We start from the raw sequence: 25108 nt of genomic DNA, 5'->3' as shown, positions 1-25108 counted from the left end.
TTAATGTAAAGTCACACAGTTTTTTTTAAGTTAGTCGTCATTTTGTTCAAAATTATTTCCGACGTAACAAAAGCATACACATATTTGTCATAAAACACAAAAGTACTGTTTTATCAATGCTCGCGTGTATTTGAATGTATAAATGCAAGCGGATAAGAAAACATCTATGTAAGTTTACATCATATGTTCGAAAGTAAAAAAAATATAAAAGGATGTATAAAACATTCATCTCTTCGGATTTAGGAAGCTATCAAGATTTGTGCACCTTTGAAAGTTCTATTTCCTATAAGCTATGCTCTAAGACAATACGATTTAAAAAAAAAAAATGTTTAACAATTTTTGAAAATTAAGTTTCCTCAGACAATAGAAGGAAATACCTGATATCATATATCGGCTTCTGACCTGAACAAACATTTGTTAATTTATTATTAATATTCGTTTGTAGACATCTCTCTAAAATCAAAAGACGAAGTAAAGTTTGGAAAGGACAGGTCAACAATAGACTTGATGTTTACTAAAAATTCAACATCCCCCTCTTCAAGAATATTGTCTTATACGGCTGGCGGGAGTTTTTGGGGGACGATGGAAGGAACATTTGATTATGTTTTGGATTTCGGACTGATAATAACAAATGTTACATCACGTGATGCTGGGAAATATGATTGCAACATTGATTTACTTCCTATTGTGATATGGGTTGCCCGTAAGTACTACGGTTTTGATAATTCAATAGTAGTTGCATCATCTAGGCAATATAAGTGTAAGCCTATTTGTATTTAGGTTGGTCCCCTCCGTAAAACATTCAGTATGCCTTCGGAATATACAAATATTAATTGTCAAGAATTTCAATAACGACCGGGAAACAGACTAATTTGTATTGAACGTATGCAGCTATATTACTTAAGACGTTTTGCATTATTGATATCTATCTACAAAGTCGACGGTAATTTTATAATGTTAAAATCTCATAAATCGATTATAAAGAAAGGGGAAGTCAAGGTAACCCTGATTGGATACGTCTACAGAGTCAGCATATTCCGATATGCATTCATCAATCCCCCAAACTGAAATCCAGTCAAAATGAAACAATCAAAATAGGACTCACATAATCGTTAAAGTTATGATTCTCGCGGCTACGTACACTGGTCGGTATATTTTATGTTATGGACAAGTTGTAATTTTGTAATGAAATATGAACGGAATATTTTTTCAAACAACCAGATTTTTACGTGTCTACACATTGACCACTCCACGGCAAAAATCGAAAAACGTAAATACTTATAACATTCTACTGAACGCAACATACATTAATAAAGACTAGATAATGTGGTTTTATTATCATTTGTGTGAAACCAATAGTCGTGGATTTTGTTGGTTTATTTGAACCACGATGTTACATGTTCAGCATTGGATCGATTTCCCCCTAAAATAAGCAAGATTACACAAAGTCATAGTATGTTTTATGTTTATTTTATTCTTGATACTTGTAGCAATTAGATTTCTCAATCAGAGCGATGCTAATGTAATATATGGACAAGAAGGAACAAATTTAAATATATCATGTGTTTCTATAACTGGACACGATGTACATGGACTTTCTATAAAACAAAACGATACCACATTATCAACAAGTAATAGTAGTATGGTGACTTTGTCTTTCAACCCAGATAGAGACGACAATCTTAACGAGTACGGATGCAAGGGTCAAAATCAGAGGTCAATGGTTTATGTAACGTTGCATGTCTATTGTGAGTATCATTATTGAAATTGATTGATTGGTTGCACTTAAACTCCACTTTCAGCACTGTTGACTATTTCGTAGCGGTAATTGTGTACCCTTCGGGGGCACTCCCATTTTTTGTTTGTGTTGGGGTTTGGGGGGAGGTGTGGTGTTGCTTAATCTTTGTTTTTAATGTTTTTGTTTGTCCTATTGTTTGTAAGTTTCTCCTTTCCTTTTTTGGACATGGCGTTGACAATTTATTTCCGATTTATTAGTTTGAATGTCACTCTGGTATCTTTCGCCACTCTTCTATTTGATGTAGACACATCGAACATTATTGGGAAATTATATTCCTAGTCAATTGATTTATAGTCGAACGAACCAAGCGGAACTCGAACTTACAATTTGAACTTTGACAGACTAGTGATACAGAAGTAAACAAACTTACTAGACAACTTGGCTATCAAGGCTCCATTAAGATTTATAGTCCTACGGGCATACGTTACAGTTACAGGGGAAGTAATGACGTTGTTAACGTAAATTGTTATTTTCGCGACGTCAAACTATGATTTTGCGGGAAAAGATTTAGTTGTCGACGGATTTTTATCATTCAAACTTTTTTTAACTTGAAAACGAGTTCATGGACACCTCTTTTTTAGCTCACCTGGCCCAAAGGGCCAAGTGAGCTTTTCACATCACTTCGCGTCCGGCGTCCGTCGTCCGTCGTCCGTCGTCCGGCGTTAGCTTTTACAAAAATCTTTTCCTCTGAAACTACTGGGCCAAATCTAACGAAACCTGGCCACAATCATCCTTGGAGTATCTAGTTTAAAAAATGTGTGGCTTGACCCGGTCAACCAACCAAGATGGCCGCCACGGCTAAAAATAGAACATAGGGGTAAAATGCAGTTTTTGGCTTATAACTCAAAAACCAAAGCATTATGAGCAAATCTGACATGGGGGTAAAAATGTTTATCAGGTCAAGATCTATCTGCCCTGAAATTTTCAGATGAATCGGTCAATCGGTTGTTGGGTTGCTGCCCCTGAATTGGTAATTTTGAAGAAATTTTGCTGTTTTTGGTTATTATCTTGAATATTATTATAGTTAGAGACAAACTGTAAACAGCAATAATGTTCAGCAAAGTAAGATCTACAAATAAGTCACATGACCAAAATGGTCAGTTGACCCGTTTAGGAGTTATTGCCCTTTATAGTCAATTTTTAACCATTTTTCGTAAATTAAAGTAATCTTTTACAAAAATCTTCTCCTCTGAAACTACTGAGCCAAATTAATCCAAACTTGGCCACAATCATCTTTGGGGTATCTAGTTTAAAAAATGTGTGGCGTGACCCGGTCAACCAACCAAGATGGCCGCCACCGCTAAAAATAGAACATAGGGGTAAAATGCAGTTTTTGGCTTATAACTCAAAAACCAAAGCATTTTGAGGAAATCTGACATGGGATAAAAATGTTTATCAGGTCAAGAACTATCTGCCCTGAAATTTTCAGATGAATCGGTCAATCGGTTGTTGGGTTGCTGCCTCTGAATTGGTAATTTTGAGGAAATTTTGCTGTTTTTGGTTATTATCTTGAATATTATTATAGATAGAGATAAATTGTTTAAAGAAATTTTGCCGTTTTTGGTTATCTTGAATACTATTATAGATAGCGATAAACTGTAAGCAGCAATAATGTTCAGCAAAGTAAGATCTACAAATAAGTCAACATGACCTAAATGGTCAATTGACCCCTTAAGGAGTTATCGCCCTTTATAGTCAATTTTTAACAATTTTCATTAATTTGGTAAATTTATGTAAATTTTTACCAAATATATTTCTCTGTTACTAATGGGCAAAGTTCATGATAGATATAATTGTAAGAAGCAAAATCGTTCAGTAAAGTAAGAACTTCAAACACATCACCATCACCAAAATACAATTTTGTCATGAATCCATTTGTGTCCTTTGTTTAATATGCACATAGACCAAGGTGAGCGACACAGGCTCTTTAGAGCCTCTAGTTTAAAATGGCATTAGGTTTGATTACGTAAGAAGAATATATGGGCCAATTGTCATGAAAATGTGAATAGTGCAATTTTTTAAAATTTGATAAATACACAGCTAAAAATTATGTTTTTTTTCTACATTCATGAACATTTGATAAATATGAGTTATTTCTGAATAAAAAATGTAGAAATTGTGAGGATACTTATAAAATACAGAAATTACCAATCATTTAACAAAAAACAATTTGTGTATACCGCGTATTCATTGTTATATGTGTGGTTTAAATTTAAGGATATTTTCTGAGTTTAGGTAAACCCTGAATGCAACTAATTAAATATTTTCTAAAGGCTTGTATATAGACTTTTGCAAAGCGGCAAAATCTAATCATTTTGTGTTCAGAAAATGCTTGTACCTAGTCAGGAATATCGCAGTTGTTGTTTTCTTTCCTCCGTTAATTGATAGTGTTTGACTTTGTCATTGTGTGTGGCCTTCCCCTTTCAGATATTGCTTTGGAGGTCGATATTTGTGTTATACTTTTTTTTCTGTCAGGTCGGAAGTATTTTAAAAGGCAATTCAATATACCATCTCTATCTTTTTCAAGTGTTCATTTATCATAGATATTATGTGTATCAGTGTTTTAACAAATACTTTTTTTGTCGTATTTATTACTTTCTTTAATTATGGATTTAAACATATTTCGTGAATTTGTGTTGACATATTCCATATTTGTTCTGTTTAACCAGTGTATATTCTTGGAGAAAAATAAAAATTAACATGTAAATTCTTTCATGTATTTTACTTGGACAGTAGTCCAGCCAAACTAAGATTTCACCTCAAACTAATTGCAACAGAAAATGTTTTAGTTCTAATCTATAGCATTATGCCCTTTATATACACAGAAAAAAGTCCCATAAAATCGAACTTGAGAAAAACTCAAAATCAACATTTTTAATTTCCTATGGAAATTAAAATTGGAAGGGGAGATAACTCTTACAACAATAAGTCTTTTTTGGTAAGTTTTTGGTTGTTTTTTCTTGAAATTTAGGTATAGTATGATACTTTAATGGGGTTGTAAGTTTGTATTTGACTAAATTATATAATTTTCTACTCATAAAATGTACAAAACCGAAATGTTATGCCTTTTTTTTTTGGTAGTTTTATTTTTTTCGTGCATTGTTCATTAAAGAAATTGCAAATTTGAAGCTTTGTGACCATTTTGAAAAAATAATGTGAAAATTTGGTATTGTTTATACCTGCATATTATATTTTTTCAGCAACCTGCCTATGTTAAGAAACTTTAAACCACAAAAAGAAGAATACATGCTTAATTATTTTGATTAAATTTGCGATTCTTTACCTTGACATGTTGAAAAATTCAATAAATGGTGAACTAATGAATTACGATATCGAGATTATAGCTTGATAAAAGATATGAAAACACCTTTAGAGTTGTTTGTTATACTCTAAAGACTGCTAAAAAATCAAGAATAAATACATTCTGATGAACAGAAGCAGTAAACATATATTTTTGTATCAATTTTAGTTGATATTTCTGCCTTTTTTGCAAGAGTTATCTCCCTTTTCAATGCAAATCTCAATAGGAGTTTTAAATGGTGATTGTTCTAGTCTTCCTCAAGTTAGATTTTATGGTACTTTTTTTCTGTGTATATTTGGGGTATAATGCTAAAGATTACAACTTTAACATCTTCTGTTGCAATTACCTTCGGGTTAGGGTCAAATTTATGCTAGATTGACTGGACTACAGCTCTGGAATGACTTCAAGTCAGATGTCTGACCAGTACCGATTTTACTATATGAAAAAGAAAAAAAATAATCTTAAAATATTGTTAATATTTATAATGCTTATACTTTCAAGGTGATGTTAAAATGAAACTTTTTTTTTAAGACAAACATTTATTTAGTTCTGCTTTGATTTTTCTTTTAAGATGCACCGAATGTTACTGTCATCTTGAGAGAAAATAGCATAGATTGTTTAGCTGCTGATGGTTTCCCTGATACGTACACATTTGACAAATGGGAACATCAATCAGAAAAGGGTGACCATGTTCGTTTTGTTGACGGATTGCAAAATGGGACATTGATTCTGCAAACCATTCCATATCAATATCAGATGAATGGCCGCTATGTCTGCACTGTATCCAATATAATACGTGATGCGAATGGTAGTATGTTGCAAAAAAGTTCTGAATATTTTGTGTACCAAGGTAAGACGGCTACAAAATAAGAATAAAGTGATTTGTTATGATGGTTAGTATTATATTAGTATTATATTATATATTTTAACCAATCTGTGATGTGGTTTGAAGAATGTATAAATCAACACATCATTTGCATGTTACTATCTCCAATGAGCAATTCAGGTTCCATTAAGTAAAACGGAGGAACAGTTGAGAGATTTTTTTTTTGTATACTAGTATTGATCAGCGAAATACTGATAAAAAGATGTGAAACTAGTGCTAAACAATTAGCAGCGATATAAAACAAAAGATCGGAGGTCCTCAATTTTGTTTGCAACAAATCACATGGTACAATGCACCTCTTTTCTTCCACAGAACACCATTCATTTGTTTATATTGTTATCATCATAATCATGAATGATTTTCTAAAAAAAATACTACAACATTCCTTGTACTACTCCAGATGTGCCAAATAATATAACACAAGTAATTTAATTGGGAAATTTATTCTCAAGAGCACTATGTCACCAAGGTAACGGTAATGCAATACAAAAAATATTAAGATGATCAATTCATGCATAATTATTTCTTGTGTTTTATATTATCAAAATGTTTCATGTCGGAAATCATTAGACATATCCAAGCAATTTTTTCACCTCCTCTTTTCTTTTTGTCAAGCTTTCGACTTTAGTCGAAAAAGCAAGACATAGCGATTCTAGATTCCGTCGGCGTCGCTGTCGTCGTCGATGGCGTCTACAAATATTCACTCTGTGGTTAAAGTTTTTGAAATTTGTATTACTTTCTTAAACTATCTTAAATTTTTTCAAATTTGGACAGAAGCTTGTTTAAATCACAAGATAGTATATTATATCCAGAAGTAAATTTTGTAAAAATAAAATTCCCTTTTTTCGTATTTTACTTATAAATGAAATTAGTTTTTCTGCCGGGAAACGTGGTTAAAGTTTTTAAAATTTTATAATTTTCTTAAACTATCCTGGATTTGTATCAAACTTGGAGAAAAGCTTGTATATGATCATAAGATAGTATCCAGAAGTAAATTTTATAAAAAAATCCATGTTTTCCGTATTTAACGTATAAATGGACTTAGTTTTTCTGCAGGGAACAATCAATACGTTCACTCTAAGGTTAAAATTTCTAAAATTTTATAACTTTCTTAAACTATCATGGATTTGTACCAAACTTGGACAGAAGATTGTGTAAGAGCAAAAGCTAGTATCTAGAAGGAAACTTTGTTAAAATTTTGTACCTTTTTATATGTATATTACTTATAAATGGACTTAGTTTTTCTTCCAGTAAACATCACATACAGTCTGCAGTAAAAGTTTTTAAAACATTTATTAGATTCAACCTAAATTTTTACCAAACTTGGACAGAAGCTTCTTACAACCAAATGATAGTATCAAGAGGAATATTTTTATGGAATTTTCCTCTTATTTTTGTTGAGTCTCCGATTAACAGTAAACGAATGCGAGACACTAGGTTCCGCGGAACCCTTACGAATTTTTTACTCTATGAATGAATCAAAAATGCATCTTACAAGACAGGTCAAAAGAATGAAAATTGCGATCACTGTATTTGTTTTCCGGCTACAAAAAAGAGTAAATTAACCCTTTATTCATTTATTAAAAAAATATAAACTTTCGCGCCTTACTTAGCAAACTCAAACCAGATAAAATAATGTTTAATGAAACCACATTACTTTTATTATATTCTATATTTGTTCGAATAAGATACATCACATAATGTTGAAAAATTAGATGACAGTGTTTCAAATATGACATGCATTTCTTTCTAATATTTGATGTTTGTTCTGTTGTGTTATAAAACAAGATTGCGACATATGGCATATATCCAATGTATCTTATAAACACAATAATCAACATTATCAAATCAAGTTGTAAGAAAGATATTTTCTTTATACATTTCAGGTGTTTCATATCATAATATGCTTCTATGGGTTATGGTAATGACGAGTATTGCATGTTGTAACATTGATTTACCCATTTATTTGAACTAGAAATGTTTTGCTATATGATTTCTTTCTTAATATTGAAAAACACTTCAAACTTTGTTTACAGGTCCACCTATGTTTGCCAAGGAGAACAGAAAACTAAAGTTTGCTGAACTGTATAAAACTATAACAGTGACATTTTTTCTATTCTCAAATCCAATTGTAGAACACATATGGATAGAAGGTGTCGCTCCAGGGTATACAAAAAACGAAACAATAAATGATGTTAACATGTCTGAAACAAATCTGAAGTACACAGATTTTGAAAGCAATGCAAATATCAAAGGCGAACTAATAGTATTTGAATTCAAAATGTTAAGCAATGAATATGAAATGTATAGAATATGGGCAAGTAATGCAATAGGAGAAGATTCCTTCAGTTTCAACATCAAGGCTACAGGTAAAAATATGTTAGAATTGAAATACTGTACGACCATATAAGGGCCAATACTTGGATGTTACAATTACAATTTAGTACGTAATATTGATTGATTGTTAGTGTTTCAACAACACCTTTTGGCGCCATTTTGGGCTTTTTCGGTGCGGCTGGTTTTTATTGGTGGAGAAAGCCGAAGTGCCAGGAGAAAACCACCGACCTTCGATAGGAAAACTGACATTCCTAGTCAATTAAGATTGGAGTCTTGTGCACCCGCACGGCCGGGTTCGAACTCACATTCTCAGTGTAAACTATCTAGTGATTACAGAAGTAGAACTAACTAGACCACTTGACCACCGAGGCCCCAGAACTTAATAAATGTCAATGCTTCTAAAAATTTCACCATCCGTCATTGTTGTCCACATTTTCGTTTTTAAGTATTTCGGATTTTTAGTTTTAAAGCTAGCGGACTGCTAATTTTCGACAGTATCGTCAGCTCAGTAAGTAGTACTCATAAATATATAAAATATTGACACCGTATGTGTGTGGCATAACATCGTGGCCACAAGTTAAATTTCTTTTCTGTTTAGTATTAAATTTATATTAAGATCCATTTTGTTACATCTTGTGATCAATTTTATTTGGCAATCGCCAATGGCAGTCAGTAGGGTTTAAGAACATCAGTTGTTCGACCTGTTTGTCAAATATTTTTTGTTAAAATATATTTTTTCACTCTTGGTCTTTTGGAAAATGTTGTTTGTACTGTATTTAGACCCCTCTACAACTAATTTTAAATGCACACGTATAAAAATTGCGGTTTTTATCTTGACGCAAAAGGTTGGAACGTTGTTTTCAATTAAGACTTGTATAGATATAGATATATAAATATATATTAGTTACAGAGTATGTAGTGACCTCAGATACGATATATAAGGGTTCAGTAAATTCCATATTGGCTGAGAGCGAAGCTAGGGTCACTCGCACATACTGTGTAACGAATTTATCTTACCGACTATCTTAACATGTGGCATTAGACTACTGCTCGGACTAATGGCCTATTAAAGTGACAAAGTCTTCAATATAATGAACCCAAATAACTTCCATTGGTCTTTACAAAAACAAATGCCAACCATAACAACTTGTAAGCTTTTAATGTGTATTCTGCATTTAATTCAATCGTTCATCGTCAATTTCTTTGGTTGTTGAACTGTTTCTGTGTTACTATTACTTATTCTATGCACATACATGAAATACGTGATATTAATTTCTTTTCATTTATCATTGTGACGAATCATTATATAAATCTTATTTCTTATCCGAAATTTAGATATTCAAAGAATTTAGTGATTATTATTATTGACGTTTTGAATTGTTCGCTTCTTTATCTCATTGTTATAAATATCATTACAATTGTATTATTATCAGTTTATCTTTTGATTCTTGAATTACAACATTAATGTTTGCTATTTATTGCAGGTGCACCAATATTTGTACCTGAAAACAGAAATGTCAAGCATGGCGAACTAGATAAACTGTTAGCACTAACATTTCTCATATACAGTGACCCTACAATAAAGGATATATGGATAGAAGGCGTTGATACCGACCATAACCAAAACAAAATAAAACTTGAATTCATGTTGGCCAATTTAACTGTGCCGTATACGGCTTTTGGAAACAAAGGGCATATCATGTGCTATAACATAACTATTCAAACAAACATTGTAAGCAGTATTGACTTCCATGTGTATAAGATATGGGCAACGAATGAACTTGGAGTCACTTCCTATAAGTTCGAAGTCATAGCAGTTGGTAATATAATTTTGACTGATTATGCTTATTATGTGATAAATGATTTCAATTTATTGGCTCTTTCGGTGACACACTTAAAGTTAAATTTCAGCTCAATACTCACTACATTATTTCAGTACAATTATAAGATCATTTGGTAACATCTGTATTAATCTGTTGATGGTTTTATGGAATTTGTTTTATTTGACTTTCTATAGAGTGTTTTTTCGTTCTCTCATATTTTTATTGAGCCGTATTGTACCTTCACCCATTGTGCATCTGAACACCACAGATAGACGTCCACAGAAAACATATATTCAGTCAATCACTTCATAAGAAATGTTATGTCCGCTGAATTGACAAGCATTAAGTGATTAGTAATATCGATATTGCTGTGTATGTATTTGAATAATAAGTTGTAAAAAATGAAAACAACAGTTATATAAATTGCATGCGTTCGAAGCGCATTTCGGTATTTACCTTCATCAAGAACGCTCAAAGCCAAATATTTGAAAGTCAAGGATTTATAAGAACCGAAGTATTGAAGAGCTTTATGACAAAAAAAAAGACAAAAAAAAGAAGCCAAATCCATCTAAGGCGAACATTGCCTGAAGGGATTGAAGCATTAGTTTTTATTTCAATTTCAAAAATTTTAAACGGACAATTTTAGAAGTAAACGGACAATTTCGCGACTCACCATATCACGTTTTTTATCATTTGAGCTTCTTATAATATCCTTGATGTTTTGTATATTAAACCATTTGTGTAGGCAGTAAAATTAAAATCATCGTTCTGTTAAATCGTTTGTAAGGTTTTGACATGAATGTGACCAGTTAAGATTTCCAGACTTTCCACAGGAACTCTAAAATAATGCAGTATCCATGCATTTCATTGCCTTCAAAATTAGACAAAATTTATCAATGGTAAAATTGAGAATGGATCCAGAAACGGGGAGTGCGTCAAGGAGACATCAACCCGACCAAAGGTCAAAGTGTTTTTTTTTGTTTTTTTTTTAAATATTCTTAGCGATTTATCATATTTATAATCTGTTGATTTCTGATTAATTTTCACTTGAATATAAAAAAAGAAGATTTGGTATGATTGCCAATGAGACAACTCTTCACAAGAGACCAAATGATACAGAAATTAACAACTACAGGTCATTAAAATCCAAAACGTCACAGCAGACACGGCATAGCGAACGATTTGTGATATATAAACACCGTAAGATGGTGCCAAAGGAACATCACCATCCAAATACTTGCATAACCTTAAGTATGCCCTTAAATCACCAAATGTCTTAAAAGCTTTAAAAAAGACATTACTTATCTAAGTTCATTATTGCAAAAGGGAGTGTAATTAGACAACTTGTAAGAATCGTTTGCAAGTTTTTGTCAAAAAAGTTATGAAGTTCCAATGAATGTTCTAACAGAAGATGAGATTTACAGTATGTCTTCAATCTTTTTATACACCTTGAAAAGGGGACTAAAAGAAAAGTATTTGTTTTAAAACACACACGTTAAGACTTTATTGCAATTAAATATATTAAATTAACATTAAAAACAAAACATTCTGAAGAAGAATATCCCAATATATTTTTGGGAAAACATTTTCTTTAAATATTCAGCTTATTTTTGTTTAATTTAGAATCCAGTAAAATCAAAGGGAAGCATGGATACCTACTGATAACAAGTAGTAGCATTATCGCCTGTTTATTGGTCTACATAATCGTAATTCACATCTGTTTGACTATCAGAAAGAGATCTAGAACAAGGCGAGTAAATATAGAAGAGCCGTTGCATTATAACACTTACGATGAAATAGGATCAATTTCTTATGAAGCCGCTGGCTTTCGGCGGTTAGCTAATGATCAACGAGGACCAATTCAGCAAACCCAAACAAACCTTAATCTTCAAGATGCATGTTCCACAACCAATATTAACAACCCACTTGCAATGAATTGTACAACTGAAACAGATGCGTCTTCGAGAGTATCAGATCACGAATCTCAAGTTAATGCAGTGCAACAAAATAATGTTTTAGAAGCTACACTTGATGTGTCGCCTGCGATATCTATTGATGATATCGTTCACGATGACAAACGCACCCGTAACGAACCTGCTGCTTCATCAGACGAGTCTTTACATGCATTTCAAAGAAGAAAACATCATGAAAAACATTTGACGAATAGAAACGCAACTTCAAAATGTTCATCAAGTAGTGATGAATCTAGAATGGAAGCAGATGTCACGCCATCATTGGGTTTAAATGTCGGTGACGGATACGAAAATCCGTACCAAATAGTTATTCGCGATAACCAAGAGACCCATCAATATAGTCTTATAATTAATCCATGTGGGGAAGCTGATAGTGCTAGGGAAACATCTGACATTGACGAACAAACAAATTATTTAACAGATTATGTCAATCTTCGACTCTGACTGAACACACACTCATTTGCTACTAGTGAGTGAGAACCTTATTACCCTTCGGTAATTAAAAATATTATTTACATTGTAATCATAACCATTCACAGTTTTTGGTCAAGTTAACTTCATAATTATTTATTTTTTTATTTCACTTGTGATTTTTGGACAGTTTGTATGTTTTAATTTCGTATTTTTTTTTATTTCATATTGTTATTTTTATTTCCTAGCTTTCTTATGCTGGTTTGTTTGTCTCTTTGTTCTCTTTGAATATTATTATTATGAGATTATATCTGGTGTATCAATTATAACTGTATATGCTCAACATATACATGATATACTTGACTTTTGATTCTTCATATCTTCAAGTACACGACAGGTTCAAATAACGAAGAAGAAACTGCTTACTCGTTTTTTATTCGTCTTTTGTTGTCGGTTTCTATGAAATGACGTTACGCTAATTTCAACGTTTTGTAGTATTATTTTACCCCAGAACACCACTTTGAATATTGTATATACATTTAAAACAAATTCGGTGGCCCTATACTTATTTTTATTAGAAATTTATGTATGAACAATTTATCTTTTTTTCAGACATGTATTTCTCACAATTGTTTTCTTCTGAATAAAAATATCTTCAAATTAGTTTTTTTTTTTTAGAAAGAATTGAGATTGTTTTTGAAAGTACCTGATCTCAAATTGGTGTAAATAAACAAAATACTGCAATTTTGATGCTTTTCTAGATAATCTTCTCCAAGTACGCCCTGACCCTTTAAGGGTCAAAGATGAATAACAAACAATGGACTACATTCAATTTGGTGAAAACAGATTAATCAATAATATAAAAAGAAAGGATATGTTGTATCATTTAGATTCAAATCACTACACGCCCATAAAAACAACATTGATAGCAAAGCAGCGATGCTTTTATTGATGTTCTTCATCTCACAAATATAACACGATAGTGTAAAAAATAATATGTTTAAAAAGTACCAATCAAAGTGGTTTTAAAACTACGGAAGCCGTAAGGGGACACACAAAAAAATTAGAAAATATTTGTTTAATTCGAGATCACGATTAAACATTACCGTTTTACAAAGATCTCGATAAAACATATATCGTTATCTCGATAAAACGAAATTGTTATATCGATATCTCGAATTATTATATCGTTATCTCGATTGATCATATCGAGATCTCGGATTATTATATCGTTATCCTTATTTATCAAAACGAGATGTCGGGTTATTAAATCGTTATCTCTGTTAAATGTATCGAGATCTCGTGTCAATTGTGCCGCAATGACCATAAGAGGGGTTACGGACCCCCTAAATGCCAAAATACGCGTGAAGATAAAGAATTAGAACATATTGACTATATACCTTTTGTTCCTCCAATAATATGCTTTCGAATGAGATATGAAGTATATCTGTAACTAGGGGCTGAAGGGTCGCAGCAGGCCATTCATTTGCATTATTCAAAATATCCATTCCATTATTCAAAATTGGCTATTTCTTAATTTTCACGCGTATTTTGGCATTTAGGTCCTCCGTAACCCCTTTTATTGTTATTGCGGCACTACTGACATGTTATATCTATAAACATTGGATGAAGAACAGCAAACTTAACGTGAAAATAAAAAAAGATAACGTTGAGTATTTTTAGATTTAAGGAATGACTGTCTATGAAGAAATAACATTTAAAATTTGGTGCACACTGAATAACGCGCGTAGTGGGATATTGACAGTGTGCACCACATTTTTTATGTTATATCGAATAGACAGAAACATATTACAGTTATTTCTTATAATTTAATTCTAAATTCCATTTATAACCGTAGAAAACCATGAAAAAAAGGTTGATAATCACGTTCACATGACTAGATTATGTCTATGGGCTGATAACAAAATAACGTCAGCCAATCAGTCGACATCTAAAACTGAAATTATTTATATAAAAAAATTATACGTTTTGGTATTCAGGTCGTCCATACATTGAAACAAGGAATTTCTGATAAAAATAGTTAGGGAAATCAACTAGTTTATTCTCCGCAACTAAATAAATGAATGAATTAAGTTAATACGGAAGCCCATAGGGGACCTTAAAAAAATAAAAAAATATTTCGTTATCTGAATATATAAATCGTTATTTCGATATAATTAAATCGTTATTTCGATATAAATAAATCGTTATCTCGATACATTTATATCGTTATCTCGATATTTATTTATTTCGTTACATCGATATAATTATTTCGTTATCTCGATATAATTATATCCTTATCTCGATATTTAAATCGTTATATCGATATATTTATTTCGTTAAAAAGAGTACTTTTATAAATTTTTTCTGGTAATAATTTGAATATTTGTTAGTTACATCAAAATGACGAGTTCAGAAATAGAGGTTTCGTTTTATCGAGATAAAGATATATTTTCATCGAGATAAAGATATATTTTTATCGATATCTCGATATATTTAATAGAGATAACGATTTAATAATCCCAAATCTCGTTTTAATAAATCGAGATAACGATATTATTAATCGAGATAACGATATAATAATCCGAGATAACGCTATAATAAATCGAGATAACGATATATTTATCCGAGATCTCGATATAACAATTTCGTATTATCGAGATAACGATATATTTTTTTATCGATGTCGGTAAAACGGAAATGTTTTATCGTGATCTCGAATTAAAAAAAAAAAAAAATTTGTGTGTCCCCTTACGGCTTCCGTACAAAACTACTTTTAATAAGTTTGATTACCAAATTGCCTTTATCAGTAGGACAGTTACTTTTCTATTGGTCCCGCTTCACTGTTCGTACAATGTTACATCGCTGTTACCAGTTAGGTTTGGATTGAGCGCTCGCAAACATGTTTAATGACATCAGAAGCTTTATGTGCATGTCCCAAGTCAGAAGCCTATAATTCAGTAGTTGGTGTTGGTTGCTGTCTGTCATATTTGTTTTTATTTTGTTAACTGTTTTATCATATATTAGGCAGCTTGATTTCTCGTTTGACTTTTAAAGCTCACTACACAGAATGGGTGTTGTTCTTTATTGAGGGCGCACGGTGACCTATAGTTGCTTACATCTACGTCATTTAGTCATAGAAGGGTATTTGGCAATCATACCATATTTCATTATTTGTGTTAAGACTATCTAGAGATCAACATACCATAGCGTCTTTATCAAAATACAATTTGTTTAATGTTAAACATGTTAAAACACCTCATGTCTATAGCAGTTATACCTGTAATGTAGACTATCAACGGCCTGACTATAAACACAATTCCGTAAAGTAAAAAAAAGTCAAAGGAGTAGGTTCAGTAAGACCCCATTTTGGCCCCAAAATATAGCAGTTTTACAAAATTGTGAAAATGTAATCGTTAAGCTATTTGTTGGAAAGTAGAATGATCTTGCTACATAAATATGGACTGTTTTTTGACAATACAATGCACCTATACCCGGTATTAGCATCATTAAGTCATGGTAAATTACTGAAATCTTCACAATTTTAGCAGTTTAGTTAAATTTTAGACGGTTTCCGTCTTAAATGAAAGTGGCCGCATTCGTCTTGATTCATAATATTGAAATGTAAGTTGTATTTGATGATAATACATAATATATATAAAGATTGAGGATGAACACGGATGCGGCCACTTTCATTTTTGACAAAAACCAATTGAAAATGACGATTTTTGGCATATTTGATAGATTTTTCATATTTAAGCTTGAATAGGAGCGTTTTTAATGACTAAATCAGTTAAAATCTGTCACATAAACTTATTGAATCAATTGAAATAGACACTTATTAAGTGTTTAAAAGTGTCTAAGATATTTCGTTAGATGAACTTGAAAATTGAGGCCAAAATCGGCCCTTACCGGACCTACTCCTTTATTCAATTTGGGAAAAGCTAATGCACACAGGGCAGGGTAGAACTTTGAACCTTGATCAGTGGGACCAAAAATATAAGAATTGAAGAGCGTACAAACAGAACTTCGTAACAGTCACTTAAATCAATACTACTGTGAAAGATATTTCGGAAAAGGCCCTTAGTTCTGTTCTGTTGGTAAAATAAAAATCAAAAACAGGGACAAGTTAAAAGACACTAGAAAACTTGAAAAAAACTACTGAAAGCTCAAAACTCATAACCTGCTGAATCATGTTATCGAACCGCTATAACTAGGCAGCTGTATTTCCGAAAATATCTAATAGAGAAACATCATGGCATTGAACAGTGCAAATCAAACGGTATTGTTTGATTCATACTAAAATAAACATCAGTAACTTTTGAAAATTTACCAGTATCAACTATTGAAAAGGTGTGTTCAATGACCTAACTTGAATTCGATAAATTTCTTCGGTATTTCGTTTTTCGCTGCAACTTTACTGCATTACGTTTGCGCGCATTACCATTACATTTGCGCGCAAAAATCATTAGTAATACGTTTGCGCTCAGCTTTTGATTACATTTCGCGCATTTTTTTGACAGGTAAACTCAGGTCAACACAGGTAAGAATACGTATTTATTTATTCAAGTACAAGTCCCCCTTTCGTTAGTGTAAGTACCCTGCTCATCAATGAGGAGTTGAAAGTGGAAATTCGAGCAGAATAATGGTCAAACTCTTCAGGGGTTTTTGAATAAACGTTTCTTCTTCTATATTCATTGATTTACACCGGACCTATTTCATAGATCTAGCATTTTATGTCTTCTATCGGTTCACAGTAATCATTTACAATGGCTTTTGAATAATCGTCAGTTTTTATTCTGCCTTTTCAATCCTTAACAGTGCAACGCCAAAAAATATCCCCTAACTTCAGTGTTCTATCAATACGGGAAGAAAATCCATCATATACTTATGATGTTCCCCCGATTTGTTTCAGACAAACGAAACTCCATATTTGTGCCTCGACACAGCTTTACAAACTAACTTAAATTATTTACTAATTTAAAAGCGATCACTTTTTGTTGAAACACTATTCACTATGAAATATTCGCAATGAAGTTACATGTATGCCTTAAGATATACGGGATTTATCATCATCACTAACTTTATATTTTGTTATATAATTCAATATGATCAATATATATATTATTTAAATGAACACATATTTTTTTGAATTAAAAATTGATAGACATATTTATAATAAGAATTAACAAATATAGTCATTTATATTTTTATATTTTTTATTATATTACCTTTAATTTTACCTCCGTTTTCCTCTGAAATAAATGCGCGCAAATATTATCAAAAGCTGCGCGCAAACGTAAATTTTTTTAATACCCAAATGCGCGCAAACGTAATGCGCCCGAATGCATATGAGGTTATATAAAAACTCTCATCAGCTAAATAAAACAAATGTCCTTACAAAGAAGCACAACGACAAACAGAAGCAAAATCATATGACGAACGTTTGTGAAATTATGGAATAACTACTGTATTTGTAACGATTGTCCAGTGGCAAATATTTTATTCAGTAAGGATACATGTTGATAAGATGCACAAGGCCTGAGTCAACTTGCAGATATAACAATAGTATCGAAAAATTATATAATGTATCTTTTTACTCTCCGATATGTATAGCAAATTAAATATTTGGAAATCTGAGGTACACAAAAGAATAGAATACATGTAAGTTCAGCAACTTTGACTTCGAAAAAGATGCAGAAGATATCAAACGGATCCCAAAACATATAAGTAAAAGAGAAACGGACAGCGCTATGACAAAAAAAAAACGTATACATTTAAAGGATTTGTACAGCAAAAACAAATTCGTTAGCTCTGTAAATTTAATATCAATAAAACAGGAAATTTTAGTGACAATGCAATATTATTTTTAAAGTTGAACGTTTTTGAGAAAAGTCAATTAAAAGTCAAATTATCTTATTTAAGTGTTTGTAATATTAACGTGCATCCTAACACATTTACATGTGTACTTCATTTTATAGAATGTTCAGATTGCTTTGTTTCCGAAAGTCTAAAACTAACTTGCATAGTTTTGGAATATATATGTGCTGCTCTAATGGATCAGATTGCCTGCAAACATGTATAAAAATCCGTTTGATTGCCCATTTTCGTATCCGTTATCTAAAGAAATCTAACCGACATACGCCGAATGTCGAAACAGAACTGCTTCTATACGAAAACGATTGCATGACTTTGTGCATTGTTACGCTTCTTTTATGATTTTTTTTGTTCAAATTTCAAATATAGGGCCTATCCCATGGCACTAAACGGTATTCTAACACAGAGCGAGGCACTCTAATAAGTCCAGTGGCTAACATGGCATGTATGTTTAGAACGATAGTTTCTATAAAATATAAGAAGAAAAGCCCGTTTAGTGGTATTCAGAGACCCAAAGGATCACTGAGATAAAAATAAAGGTACACAATTTTCTGTTTGTAGTAGATTTTGTACATAATTGGTAACATTGTTTCCGTCCGTTTCCATAGAGTTATGGATAAACATAAAGAAAGTTATCCCTTTATTTTCGTTAGACGCTGTCAGGCGACATATTACATCTAATAATCGGTTCTTTTTAACGATAAGTAGGTGGACTGGTAAAAGGATGATAATTTTGACTCTCACTGGATAAAATATTTATGATTATAGATATGCATAAATGTTGCCTGATAACGGGAAACTTACATGTAAGACCTGAAAAGAAACTTTGCGATTTTTTTAACGTATTGTAGGCACAACATTCTCATTACACTAGGTACCGCATTTAAGGTTGATATCATACCGGACTTGGTGGTATACTTTTTTAACTCCACGTCATGTTGACTCTGCTTGCGAGTTATCTCATTGGCATCCATACCATATCTCCTTATTTTTGTATATTGTAAACTGTATATTCATCATTTTTCGTTCATTCTCGATATGTAAAGGTTGTCATATTTTCTCAAAGTATAAAAAATCCAAACGATAGAAAATATGTGAGGAAGCATACTTTGAAGCAAGGAATTCCTCCGTGGCGCCTTCAAAATGAGGTTAGCATTCATATCTGAAACCATCGATTATATCCAAATAATTGCAATAACAACATATACCAACAAAAAAAGAATCAATGTCAACTCTTGTTTCGATATCATACTGTCATATTTTGTAAACAAAATCCGGGTAAAGAATTTATCGCTGAAGTGATGTATCATTTTTCATTGAATTGGTCATAAACTATAGAATGTATCACATAGATATTTATAAGCTTTCATATTAAATTCCTTTTGGTGACGGACAAATATTACAGTTACAAATCTAAAAAAACATGAAGTTAAACAATTGATTTCATTGATATCTGATCTTCGAAATATGTAAGATGTCAAAATCTTCGTTGAGAAATCATCGACAATAAAAAGGTGAAAATATATGTTCAAACTAAACTTAATATATACAATGTGTGGAGTAAAATGTAAAGAAAATGTGAATTAATTCAGTAGATTGTTTAAAATATCTGCTATAACAGTGTATCAGTAAACTTATTTTAAGGAAAAGCGAAGGATATAACAGGGTCTGGCTGAAGTTCATTTCTGAATTCTTTGATTTTAAGTAAAAAAAAATTCATTCTTTATTTTTTCTGCACAATATTCTCTATATTTTTCATTTTTCTATATTCTTTTAACCCAATCTAGACGTAAAGAAAGACAACCACTGATGAGGTTCCGGGCATCGTATGTGAAAGTTTATTTGAGATTATGTCTTTTTTACATATACATGACGGAACACCACTACCTCTTTTTATGGAAACTAGTCTGCCACACCCATGTTTACTATGCAAGTAGTAATACGAAATGTCACTTTATTTTTTTGTGTTTTAACAAAGACGACCATTTGTGAAATTGACATTAAACCTATTTCATTTATCATGATCTGTACAAATGTTTGAAAAAAAAGTTTCGTTTGGCTTCCAACTGTTTGAAAGTCCTAAAATAACATTGTTTCAATATCGTCCCCACCCCCTTTTTAATTGTTTTGAATAAAAGAAATGCAAATAATGTTAAACTTGCATAGAGAGAAAAAGAAGAAAAGAAAATAATGTCCAGTACACATTGCAGGTGTTTATATTATTTGGATTGTTTGATTGGTGTTTGCTTAACGTCCAGTGCCACATATTCTATATATATATGTAGGCCGAGAACAAGCTAAGAACAGACACATATTAATTAAGTAGGTTCTACAAGATCGGGTCGACCGGGATGAAGGACGGGAAATTACGACTGCCTCAGGAAATACGGGTACTAGTATATTAGAAAGGGACAGACATTTTGCTCAGCGACGGGCCCGCTAAAGAATTTTAGCCGCAATGGTTATGTAACGTATAGCGAGTATGACACTCGTCCTTCACGAAGCATCGGATTAGCATTCCTATCTGATGTGGATTTTATTTATATACATCCTAAACAGCGAAACAGACGCCCCACTCTAACAAAAGTTTTTCCTTCGGACGGGAGATGTAAAGGGATGCCTAATTTCGAAAGCCGATTCAACCCTTGGGTTGTTGGAATTCCGATAGTTTGGAGTTGTTTGCAGATCTGTGATAATTTTGTCCCCCCCCCCTCCTTTTTTTAGACTCGTGCGATTTCTGTTGTAAACTGAATGTTGATCTCTCTGTTTGTTGTTTGGTTATTTGCTGTCTTTTTGACGGATTTACCTCAAATGGTTATGCGTACTTGATTTTAAAATACAAAAAGGATAATAGGAATTGTGTAAATAATACTAGAAGTACAGTATTCCACACCTTCAAGAACAACACTGAGAGAGGGCTGATTGTTGTCAAGTATGTTCATGATCAGCGACTGCGAACACGCGTGTTTGATTATAATGAAACTCTATACATCGGTAAACGTTAAGATTGTGGTATACGGGTTATCTTCTTCTCATATATTTTATCATGGTATGATACGTAACCCCTAACGGGTGCATGGGATTGTGCTTGATTTTCATATGATGAAGACATAATTTTTCAATCAGTTTAATTGAGGCCTGGAGCTGGCATGTAAGTAACTGCTAGTAGACCTTTGTTAATTTATGTATCATTGTCATTCGCTTAGTTTCTTTTGTTACCTATTCTGACATCGGACTTTGACTTCTTTTAAACTGAGTTTTCATGATTGTCCGTATTGCTGTGTGTTTGTTTATTCTACATTGGCTAGAGTTATAGGGGGAAGGTTGAGATCTCACAAAACATGTTCAAATCCGCTGCATGTTTCTGCCTGTTCCGTTAGGAGCCTCTGGCCCTTGTTTTTTTAATTTTAGTTCATTAATATGTTTTGGAGTTAAGTGTGACGTCCCTTTTCATTGAACTAGTATACACATTTGTGTTTAGGAACCAGCTGAAGCCTGCTTCCGGGTGCGTGATTTTCTCGCTGCGATGAAAGCCCATTGGTGGCCTTCGACTGTTTTCTGCTCGTTGGTCGGGTTGTCATCTCATTGACACATTCCCCACTACCATTCTCTATTTTATCTTCATAACCTGCAAATGAAGTTGTGGTATGAAATCTACTCGGAAATATTACGACAGAAATTACAAATAGACAAAAAGGGTTCTATATATCTAGTAATTGAACGCATCTCAATTAATTGTAAATATTCCTACACAAGGTGTTTTTATATTTGTTTTACTTTACATATTACAATAACTTTGCATCTGTGTTTTTCTGTCATTAATTTTAAAGTAAGATTCGCTCCCTTGTGGCGGTTCTTATATTTGAGCGTATCAATTTTTGTGTCCATTTTGAATTTTACAATTAAATCGATTTATACGTCTACATTTTAAGTGTTCAAGAGACCATATACATTGTCTATTGTTGTCAAAATAACCAATCTAAATATATGAAATTATAATGATATTTAATTCAGTTTAATTTGTCGTTTGAATATCAAATGAAAATACAATTTTTAAGTGGAGGTAATTTAAACAATAATGTCCGGCACTTATCAACATTCAGTTTTATCATTGAAAAAAAAACGGAAAAACTCTTGAAGAACAATTACATCCTTATTTCAATAGGAAATATGAACTTGAAAGGTCAATAAAACGTTCATCACTTTAATCAATGATTTCTACCACATACGTGTCCTTATTCCGCTCATATAAACATTGAAAGAGACAACAATCCGAACAAAGAACAGAAAACAGCCAAAGGCCACTAATATTAAGCCTTCAACACAGCGAGAAAATCCCCCACCGGAGGTGGGCTTCAAATTGCCCCTAAAATAATGTATGCTATTTTAATGAAAATGGACTGTACACTTAATATCTTTTTGACATCCCATTTGTCGTAATTGATTCATATTTCATATTTTATGTTTGAGTTTTAAATCAGAATACAAATTTGAAGTGGGGTAAATTTAAAGAATAATATCCGGCACTTATCAACATACATTTCTACCATTAAAAATGGAGAACTCGTGAAGTCTCGGGGAGGGGGGAGGGGGTAGGGCCTGGGGCCCTTCAAACTTTTTTGGTATATTTCAATATTTATCCAATACATTTTTCCAATAAATTCGTCACATCTTAAACACTTTTTTCTAATTGCCCATTTTACATCTTTCATTATGAAGATATTTCAATTTCAATATACAATACATATAAAAGAAGTTTGGTCAGATCATAGATGTTATTACATCTATGGTCAGATTTATGTAATATCACCCCAGAGTGTAACACCTTCACTGATTTTAACATGTTTAAATATTTAATTAAAAACTGATAAAAAGTTTCATTGCCGTTCCCTCTTAAAGGACGCTTTCACAATTGAATTTCTTTAAATAATTGTTATCATGTTTTATGTTAACAAACCCTTGAATATTAATTAGGTGCAAATATCAAAATAGTTGGATTTATTGCATCTTTCACTGGCATCAGTGGAAATACCACATCAGAATAAATAGAGTTTAATTGGTTTGACAAATGACTAATGCATTTACGACTGGTTTAACCTCATCAAGAATAAATACGGACATCTGATTAGTTTAATTCAGATACTTATGATAATTTTATAATCAAGCAAGTGATAATATCAACCTATTGATATATTTAATCTGAATTTCTCACCCTTTTCATATATCATAGAGCATGAAAAAGTGACCTATTCCAGCGGCCCATCCCTGACCACTAATTATATAGCAAGTGACCCCCCCCCCCCCCCACCCCCGAGCGTGCAGTACATCCTTATTTCACTGGAACAGTATAATTTCAACAGGTCATCAACTTTTTTGATCAATAAAATCATTTTAAGCAAAGGGTTCTATCACATACATTGACGATCGTGTCTACAATAAGCAGATATAAATATTGTTGACGTCCAAGATAGAACATACTGAAAATGATCTAAACGGAATAAACATGCATAATCTGCAGCTTATTTTACTATTGTCGTAAACAAATCAATCGATAAAAAGAGGGTCATCTCATGTATTCGAAAATAGTAAGATATGATGTGGTATTGAACACATTTTCACCCTTTTACGTAAGATATCATGCCGTGTTTGGCTGTCAGTAGCTGCACTGTGCAGATTTTTTATATTGGTTGAATGTTTAGTTTTTACGACATACGGTATTTATATCATAAAACTGGTTTAACTCTACCACAATTTGTGCTATAACATGTCAGGATTTTTAGAACAGGTACTAGACTTCATTGTTGTTTGTCTTTGTTGTGATGTCAAAGCTGTAGAAGAGGCCGAGGGCTGACGATCAATGAAGTCTGTTGTGCTGTCCGGAATATTTTATGATTTGTGTTGTTCGTTCTAAGTATTTTTTTTTTATTAAATTACATGTTTGTTTCATTAGAAATCATTATTTTGATTGGTTGACAACATTCTCAAGGCACTCTAAAATTCCGTATAAAATACATCATCATTCTACAAGTACCCATGCTATCCGTGACATTGTTAAAAGGTGCATAGACAAAAGCTATCACACAAAGCTTGATATAACTCTTAGTGTCACGGTTGTAGCATAACAATGCAATTAGAAGATTTGTATGCTTCTTTTTATAATTTAAATAGGGTTGTAAAAAGCGTTAATCGTACGCATATATTTATTTATTCCACTCTCCATGTCAACCTTAATACAATTATAAAAAGTATTAAATTCTTAGATATAGCATGGACAGTCAAAACTATAAAAAATATATTACCAGTAATCAAAATTTAACACATCACATATCAGATGTGTTTCAATATGTTTCATTATGGCAATTTCATTAACCAATGAAGTCAATTCATTATCAAGAGCTTTATCACATTACAAGTTTTATTATTGTTTCCTGCTCTGTTAAATATAATGAACAAGTATAGTGATGACAGACAGACGCATGCAGTGTTTTTGTTACAAACCACTCTTTAAAATATATATCTAGCGGTTCAGGTAAGTAAAAGGTCAATGCTGATGAAATCACTGTTTAAAAAGACAAAAAAGGAAACTTAGTGTTATTTTTTTTTTTATGAATTTAGCATATGTTATACAGGGTTGGAACACAGGCGCTTTGGTTTACACACTATTTGGATTTGATTTCATTATTTGCACTGAATATTCAATTG

General features: G+C 32.1%; 1 protein-coding gene across 1 annotated transcript; it reads left to right on the top strand.

Annotated features, from left to right (window-relative positions):
- The first annotated feature begins 582 nt into the window (after positions 1-582).
- Positions 583-12577, top strand: LOC134699544 (uncharacterized). Its single transcript, XM_063561137.1, has 6 exons — positions 583-703; positions 1491-1631; positions 5671-5949; positions 8022-8354; positions 9807-10142; positions 11769-12577. The coding sequence occupies exons 1-6, from the start codon at positions 583-585 to the stop codon at positions 12560-12562; spliced, it is 2004 nt and encodes a 667-aa protein (XP_063417207.1). The 3' UTR covers positions 12563-12577.
- Positions 12578-25108: the final 12531 nt, after the last annotated feature.

The sequence above is a fragment of the Mytilus trossulus genome, unplaced genomic scaffold, assembly GCF_036588685.1.
Source record: "Mytilus trossulus isolate FHL-02 unplaced genomic scaffold, PNRI_Mtr1.1.1.hap1 h1tg000070l__unscaffolded, whole genome shotgun sequence".
Classification (NCBI taxonomy): domain Eukaryota; kingdom Metazoa; phylum Mollusca; class Bivalvia; order Mytilida; family Mytilidae; genus Mytilus; species Mytilus trossulus.
The sequence above is the reverse complement of the archived record's forward strand: the minus strand, read 5'-3'. Positions and strand labels throughout refer to the sequence as shown.